This window comes from Sus scrofa, chromosome 13, assembly GCF_000003025.6.
Source record: "Sus scrofa isolate TJ Tabasco breed Duroc chromosome 13, Sscrofa11.1, whole genome shotgun sequence".
NCBI lineage: Eukaryota > Metazoa > Chordata > Mammalia > Artiodactyla > Suidae > Sus > Sus scrofa.
The window spans coordinates 79,708,257-79,717,096 of NC_010455.5; the positions used below are offsets into that span (position 1 = coordinate 79,708,257).

Below are 8,840 nucleotides of genomic sequence, written 5' to 3' on the forward strand. Positions count from 1 at the left end.
GCGGGGCAGCCGGGCCGGGAAAGCTGAGCGCGAGCGCACCGACCTGTGAGAGAAGGCCAGGAGGTCTGTGCCGCCGACCCCCGCCGACTGCACCACGGCCTCGGGCACTTCCTCTCCGCAGTGAATTTTGGCAAAAGGTATCCAGCCTGGTCGTTGGGCCGCCTGGAGGAGACGAGGCCTACGGAAAGCGCGAGGAGAGGCGGCCTGCAGGCCGGTGGAGCTAAAGGGCATAGAGGGCAGGGAGGCGAGCACAGGAGGAGAAGCGGAGACAAAGGGGAGCGAGAGGAGCCGAGGGGAGCGAGGACGCGCAGAGGGGCCGTGGGCGCTGGCTCAGGGAGCGGCCTCAGCGGGCGCGCGGTCCGGCTGGCGGCGGTGACTGCGGCCAAGGCTGGCGTCGCGCGTCCCTGCATCCTCGCAGCCGGCGTGCGCCAGACTCTCAGAGATCGAGGCGCGAGTGCAACGCGCCGGTCTTGCTGTCGTGGTCCCAGTAAGAGCAATGCATCATGGCGAGCTCGGGCTGCCTGGCGCAGGCGAACTGCAGGCCGGGCGCGTTGGTGGGCGCGGGCGCCGGGGGCGCGGCGGTAGCCGGGCTGGCGGGGCTGAGCTGGCCCGGAGGTGGTGCGGCAGCCCCGTGGTGTGGCGGCGCCGGCGGGGGTGCAGCGGCGGCGTGCAGATGGTGTGCGTGCGGGTGTGAGTGGGGGTGCGGCGGCGGCGGGGGCGCGGCGGGCGGGCCTCCCAAGCCGTTGTATGAGTTCACTACACCCGGAGGCAGCGCCATGCTCTGCACGCGTGAGTATGGCCCGTACGAGGCGGCGGGGCCAGCCAGCCCCTTGACCACCGCAGCCGCGCCGGGGCTGCCGGGGCCCGCGGCCGCCGCCGCTGCTGCGCGGCCGCTGCGGCCGCCGCCATCTGGCAGGAGGCGTAGGGCATGGGTGAGGGCGGCTGCGGTAGTGGCCACGAGTTGTTGAGGAAGCCGGACTGCAGGTACTTGGGGGGCGCCAGGTAGCCATAGCCGTCGGCCCCCGCACCCGCCACGCCGCAGCCGCCCGCGGCACCTCCGGCCCCAAAGAGTCCCTTGCCGGGTTGGAAGTGCGCCGGTGGCGGCCGGAAAGGCCGCTTCATGCGGCGGCGACGCCGGTAGTTGCCCTTCTCGAACATGTCCTCGCAGGCCGGGTCCAGCGTCCAGTAGTTGCCCTTGCGCTCGCCGCCGCCCTCCCGCGGCACCTTGATGAAGCACTCGTTGAGGCTGAGGTTGTGGCGAATGCTATTCTGCCAGCCCTTCTTGTTCTTCTCGTAGAACGGAAACTTGGCGATAATATACTGGTAGATGCCGGACAGCGTGAGCCTCTTCTCCGCGCTCTCGCGGATCGCCATGGCGATGAGCGCCACGTACGAGTATGGGGGCTTCTGCGCCGGGTCGGGCTTCTCCGGGGCTGTGCTGGCGCCGCCGCCGCCGCCCTTTCCTGGGCTCAGCGGCGGCGGCGCCTCGGGCTCCTTGGCGGTGCGGCCGGTCTCCGGGGCCAGCAGGGCCCCCGCGGCGTCCTCGGGCTCGGGGTAGCTGGCCATCATGACAAAGCCGGCACGCCGAAGCCAGGCAGCCTCTGCTCTTAATCGCTGGATCTGGCGCAGCAAAAAGTCCAGGCGCAAAAGTCCGCTCACCGCCGAGTCTCAAACTTCTGGAGACTGCGGATGCTGTCTGTGCTCTCGCTGGCGGCCTCTCGCTCCTCGCTCCTCTTCTTTTCCTTCCCCCTGGGAAACGGCCGGCAGGAGTGGAGTTCAGCCTTTGGCCATGGGGAGTACGCCCAACTGAGAGGGGCTCCGGCCCCGCCGCCCCTCCCCGCCGAGGCCAGTCCCCGCCTCGGTGGGTTTTCTTTTCTGCGCTCTTCCCCTCCCCCACCCTCCGGTTTCCCGAGACACGACCCGCGTCTCTGGCAGAGCTGCCTCCTGGAGTCCCTAGTGCGCCAGGAGCCTCGCTCTGTTCTGATTCGTATGGGCTCCGCCGAGTTCCGCTTGCGTCAGGCGCCTTCGCCCCTATAGCGGGGAGGCCAGTCGCGCACGGGAGAGTTCATCTCCAAGTCACTTTTTGTAAACGCCCCGCATAGCCAAGACCGGCCTGCCCCCTCCCAGAGAGCTTAGGGGGCCCCGCGGACAGCCCGGCTCACGCTCTCACAAGCCCTTGAATCTGCCCGTGCTCGCTCTGCGGACAGGGCTGGGAGATGCCGAGGGCCCCAGCGGCTCTGTCTGCACTCCACCCGGGCCGAGGGGGCTCGGGTCCTAGCGGGGAGAGGCGCGCCAAGCCTCCTCGCAGCTTCCAGGTGGAAGAAAACGACTCCTTTGCTCCGCTCTTTGCTGCTGGCTTGGGGCTAAACTTCTAGCTCCGGCCCGGGGGAGGGGCGGGATGGCGAGCGGGCCGGCCGGGGGTGGAGTGGAGAGAACTGCGGGTTAACTTTGGGAGAATCCGCCCAGAAACGCGTGTCGCTGAATGAAGAAACTTCGGCCTTGCCTGTCCCTCGCTTCTCTCCGAGTGACTGAGCCCGGACGGAGCTTGGGAAGAGGATCGCTGGGAAGAGACGCCCAGGGGCTCCTGCAGAAAGCCCTCTGCCCTTCCTTGCACCGCCCCTGGACCCAGGGACCAGATCTCTGCTCAGTATGCGCGTCATAGTCCTACGAGTTGGATGTGTGTTCTAATAACGCCAAGTAGACCCCACTCTGCTCCTGCTCCGACGCGAATGTAGCGATGGGGGTTTGGGGGACTGTATATGTATGTGCAGAGAGATATCAGCCCTCCAGATGTGCGTGTGCTAGTACAGAAAAAGAGATGCACACGTACAAGGCATGAGATTTATATTTATGGGAAAAGCACGTTTATACTTATACCTCTTGTATATGTGTATCATATATCAGTAAATGTGGCTCATAAATATTACATTTTCTTTTTCTTCTCTTTTCTCTCCCCTGTCTCCTTTATTCCTTCTTTCCTTTCCTTCCTCCTTCCCCCTTTCTTTTCTTTCTTTCTCATTCTTCCTCCCTCTCTCGCTGCCAGTGTACATATTCTATCACAGTCTAGGAGAAAAACAACAGGCTGTGAAGGAGGCAGTTCAAACATTTCTTTCCTGACAAGACACTTGTTCTGATCTTTTTCCAGGGCTGAGGGATGAATTCTCACCTACTTCCAGCAGAAGTCTGATTGGGAAGTTGCATGCACAGAAGTTGTCTCGGGGGAAATCAGCGCTGGCAAAATAGTCAGGTGTGGCTTTTAACAATTAACTCAGCATTGACAAAAAGTCTGCAGTCACAAAATACGTGAGAGATGGCCAGTGTTTTGAGTCCATGCTCCAAACTTCTTGTGCTGATGGATCCAGGAGACTTTGTGGAGGAAGGTGGACTGAGTGGATGTCACACAGGTGTGTGTTGTCAGTGTTAGGCATGTCTGAAGCGGTTGGCCCAATGCCTGTCACTATCTCTTCCTCCCAAGCTGCCCAGACTCTGAGGGAGCCTGAAGAACCCTTGATGGCCCATGGCCCCAGCAGCCACAGGCCACCTGCATTTGCCTCTTCCCACATGGGCCCCTGATTAAAGGAAAGGCGACCAGGATGATTGGGCTCTTTGGAATTCAGCATCTTGAAGATGATTCCAGAGAAGTCAGCAGGGCAGCCTGATCTGACCACCACATTAAGGAGCAGGGCTGTCGGAAATTCACCTCGCCAAATACCTTCCTCTACCCACCATTGAAAAGATCTCAGAGTGGCTTCAGTGAAAGTGTTCTCTTTCACTGCTCCTAACATACTTCGGGAAGCAGCTCTTCTTCAAAACCTCTGCGGCTGCTTCCTGACCAAGAGGAAAGGTGTTTTTCTTCTTCCTTACCCTCATTTGTGCCCCGACTGTGGGTGGGAGTTGGGTTTGGAGTTGCTGCAGATTGACCCCAGTGCCCGTCCTCCCCCAGAGCCTCCACACCTGGGTCTGGGCCCACCTTGGGGGGGGGATGGTCCCTCCTCGATTTTTTTCTGACCACCCAGGCTGTCTTTCTCTCTCTCCTCGGAGACACCCCTCCCCTGCCCGCGCGGGGCGCACTTGCAGGCATTTCCGCTGCTGGCCTGCATCAGCCAGGTGTGACAGCATTGTTGTGTGTGTCATCACTTCCCCGAATTCCAAACTCGGCTCCCTTTTCAGCCTTTAAGGAGTGTGTGTGGGGGGCGGGGGGGGGGAGTAAAGGAAGGGGTTCCTTTAAAGGACGTTCTGAGTGGAAAGAAGAAGAGTCCTGCCTCCCAGGTATTAATTTCTCCAGGAAGCGGTGGGGCGCCTTGGTTTACTTCTCAACCCTCTTGGACAGGCTGCATAGAGCCCTGCTTCCAGGCAAGGTCGGGATCCCCCTCACAGGACGGATCACGCTGACTTGTGTGGGGCCCCAGAGCCATCCCTCTTCGCTGAGGCGTGGCGGCAGCGCAGGGCTCTGGCCCAGTGACCTCGGGGCGGTGCCCGCGTTCAAGGGTCGGGCGGAGCTCCCAGCCTCTCAGGCCGGGTTTCCCGGGGCCCCGCTGCTGCAGCTCTGGGCTTCCCGCGGTGCAAAGACACGCCGACCGAGCGCTCCCGCTGGCCCCGCGCCTGCACCGCGCCCGTGCAGCTCCGCTGAGGCCCCGACAACCGGGGCGAGAGGTTCACTCGGCTCTGATGGAGCGAGAGGCTCCTCTCTTCATCGCAATCCTGCAACAGCCTCGGGATCCCGGCGGCCCGGCCCTGCTAGGTGAGCGACCCCCGCGGCCCCGAGGCGGTCCCTGGGGCCTCTGGGCTCGTCCAGCGCGGCCGCCAGCCGCCTGAATCAGGTCCCTCCGACTCTCTCGCGGAGGGACCCTCCAACACCCACCGCTCCCTGCTCCTGCCGGGCGAGAGAGAACTCTGCGGCGCCACGGCGGGAAAAGAGAAGTTTGAAATACACGTATTAGTCCATGCTCATGAGACTCCGCACCTCAACAACTGTCAGCAGCACCCCGACCCACTCTACCCTACCCAATGGACTCCAGGTCTCTCTACCCAGGTCACACACTCCACCATCCCTTCCCTCTCAGCCACCTCACTATCCCCTCCAGTTCTCCTTTTTCCCATTACTCTCTTACATTATGCTGTCACATACACTAGTTCAGATCCTGCACATTTTGGGTGGAAAACATGTCAATTTGATACTGGAACTCTAATCCTCTTCACACACTCCCACACCCAACTATCCCATGACACAGCTCTTGGCTCTATGTCTGCAAGTCTGACTCCCAGATGCCTGCCTGTGAATTCTCTGACGTCCTTGGCCTGTGGTTAGAGTGACTGGGATGCACCTGCATGTTCCCCTGGTGAAGGTGCTGTTTAGAGTTCTTTCAAGAAGCTCAGGTACAGAACATGCCCCTGTTGCACTTTGACCCAGGCCACTCACACAGGCTTCATCTCTGTCTTTTAGCTGAGGGCACTGCCAGAACTGATGGGCTGCAGAGAAGGTTGCATGCACATATACTCATGCAGCGCGGGGCCCCAGGCCAACAGGTATTATTCTGCCTGGGATTAGCAGAGTTGCTTACCCAAATACGTGTTTGGGGGAGGGAGAGAGACAGAAAGAGATTGAGAGAGAGAAAAAGAAAAGCCATTACCCATTCTGGGAAAGAATTCACAGATGAAAGCTGAGGCTGTATCTAGTTCATAACTATCTAGCTGAATCTATCCCTACCCCCCACCCCCGACCCCCACCCCACCCTGTGTGGCTGGGCTGGGAAGCAGTAGGCCAGAGTTTTGGGTTCCTCCTTACCTAACTGATGTTGGGCCAAAGTCCACCAGCACCTCTTTGCCCCAAGGATGTATGCCCTACCCTGTACCAGGCAGACTGCATGGCAGTTGTAGGCCTGATTCAGGGAGAAAAGGCAGAGGGTCTGTTTCCTGGGCCACGTCAGGACCTCCCCCCTCCAAAGACCTTTGGAATGTTCCTAGAAAGAGAAGTCTAGGGTGGCAGGAGCTGCTGACCACCTTCCTCTGATATTCCATGGCCATGTCTCCCATGGCCCAAAGCTGTGTTGTTTAGCCCCGAACAGTGAGTTCCTGCCATTTGGCCCTGATACATGCTCGAGTGAATGATGTGTTGTTGTTTAAAGTTGTCTTTTTCCACATCCAAACCGTAAGATCTGATGGGCAGAGACTCTGTCCGCTACTTCTTATCTGTGCTTCCTCCCAAGATGGAATGCATTGGAGTAAAATTGGAACATTGGTGTGCTCCACAGAGAGAATTGAGAGATGCTACTTTCCTTGTAATGAAGTGGAATTTCTAAGAAAGGGACTACAGTTGAGTACGAGTGGCTGGACCACCGAGAGTCAGCTCGGGATCTGAGAGTTCTCTGGGCTATCTGTTCATTATGGTGGTGCAACCATATTGCTGAACCATAGGCAGGGACATAGGCCACCTTCCTGGTTCCCTGATCATGGCAAGGACCTGTCTGAAACATTCAAACTAAACTTTACTAGAAATAGAGAGGGCTCTGCATCTGTGGCGGCTGGCTTGCAAGGTAAGGCCTGCTGTCTGGAGCCCCAAGCAGGCCCATGGGGGGATGCCTAAGAGAGCCCTTCCTCTTGGTCCTCATTCACCTTTCTCTCCACGAATGGGCACCATCTAAAAAGCCTCCATGCAGGAGGGCAGTCTTAGATGCCTAGTTTTTCTTTTTTTTACCCTGCACCAGGGATCAACCCCTCGCCTCAGCAGTGACCTAAGCCACAGCAGTGACAACGCTAGATCCTTTAACTCCTAGGCCACCGGGGAACTCCGTTTTTTTTTTTTTTTTCTTTTTCAGACTTCCAGTGGCAAATGGAGTTCCCCAGGCCAGATATCAGATCTGAGCCACAGTGGTGACCTACACCACTGTGCTGGGCTGGGGATTGAACCTGCATCCTGGTGCTTCAGAGACACTGCCAATTATGCCACAGTGGGAACTCCTTAGATTCTAGCTCTGATGAAGTCCAGGGGAAGGATGGGCTGAGTTTTGTGTTTTTTATTACTGGCCTTCTAAAGGAGATGTCCATCATGCCAAAATATTGTGTGTGTGTGTGTGTGTGTGTGCTGTATAGCTTACATATGGTAAACCATATGCATCTCAAGGTACAGCTTGATGTATTTTTACATATATACCATGTGACCTCTGCTCTGATCAAAATGCAGAACATTAATATTTCTGTCACCTCAAATATTTTCCTCATCAATATCTACTACCAATGGTAGTGAATGTTCTGATTTCTATCACTGTAGATTAACTTTGCCTGCTTTGAGCTTCATATAAATAGGGCATATAACATGTACTCTTTTGGGTATGTTTTCTTCCACATAATATATTTTTGATATCCATTTATTTTTTAGTGTGTATCAGACATTCACTTTTCTTTATTGTTGTGTGATATTCCATAATTTGCTCACCCATTTACCTATGGATGGACATTTGTGTTGTTTCCAGTTTTGGGACATCATAAATAAATTAGCTGTCAACATTTTTTACCTGTTAAGGGCATTCCGTTACTCTTTTTAAAATCATTTTTAAGAATTATAGTTGATTTACAATATTGTGCCAATTTCTGCTGTATAGCAGAGTGACCTGGTCATACGTATATATACATTCCTTTTCTTGTTATCTTCCAGCATTTCATTACTTTTAAATGACTACCTAGGAGAATAGGCATCTGTTTAGTTTTAGTAGAAAATGCCAAACAATTTTCCAAAGTGGAAGAACAAATTACATTGCTATGTAGACAGACAGATAGACATGCTGTACAAGGGCCTTTTGCTTCTAGAAAGCATTCTCTAAAGACTTCTGTGTGCCTCCAGCAATTTTTATTATTGTCGTCACTATAAAGAAATAAAATATCTACCTTTCTTTTTTGACCACATCTGCGGGTCTGGGATTAAACCTATGCTTCAGCAGTGACCTGAGTTGCTGCAGTGACAATGCTGGATCCTTAACCTGCTCCACCCCAAGGGAACTCCAGATAGTTACCCTTTCTAAGCACTTATTTTGAGCCAAGGAGATTACTTACATTTTCTCATTTCATTTTTGTGGCAAATGAATGAGGACTTGGTACTAGTCCCGTTTAATAAATGAAGCAACTGAGGCTCAGAGAAGTTATTAAGTAACTTGCTGAAGGCCCCCAGCTACTAAGTGGCCATTTGACTTTGAAGCCCTGAGTTTCACCTCTGCGTGTGTGCTTCTGTTTATTCCTGCCAGGTCAGGAAATCTTTCCTTCCATCAGACCAATTCTAGCTGCTATTTATGAAACCCATTTCCTATAACCTCTGATCCTCCCACATACACAGTCACACCCAGGCTTGAGATCTGTGTACACGCAGACGCACACAACCTTTCTTATAGCCACACCCACACCCACTGCAAAGACGGGCATGGGGGCCAATTCAGGAAAACCTCAAAGCTGGTTAAGTCCTGGGCTCAGCAATCTGATGGTGTTCCTTTAGGGAATTTGCAGGAGAAGATTAGACTCAGGGCAAATCTGTTTCTGGATGCTTCCAAGAAGAGTTCAGAGGCCATGTTTCACTGGGAAAAAATGGGCATTTGGTTCTCTTCCCAACATGTTCAGCCAAATCCATAACCATGGTGCTTTAAGGGCATCAGCCTGGGGCATCCCTCCATCTTTAGGTTCATCCAGGGATCTTCAGTAGGGGTTGATGGATGATGGCCTGCAGATGTCACACCTTGCCTGGAAAGCAGGAAATGGGAAGGATGCGTATGGTCTGTGCAGGGAGAGAGCATGAAGTCTGGAGTGCTGCCCTTTGGGACAGAGTGCTTGACCGGGCCCTGCAGGGATTGGTCACTGTG

General features: G+C 55.4%; 1 protein-coding gene and 1 long non-coding RNA gene across 2 annotated transcripts; one reads left to right on the forward strand and one right to left on the reverse strand.

Annotated features, from left to right (window-relative positions):
* On the reverse strand, window positions 437-1,569 carry FOXL2 (forkhead box L2). Its single transcript, NM_001244665.1, is given in 2 exon segments — window positions 437-885; window positions 888-1,569. Coding segments are annotated over 2 exon segments (1,131 nt in total).
* On the forward strand, window positions 2,149-3,960 carry LOC110256304. The gene is made up of 2 exons (XR_002337699.1): window positions 2,149-2,647; window positions 3,146-3,960. It is a non-coding gene; the product is annotated as an uncharacterized LOC110256304 (long non-coding RNA).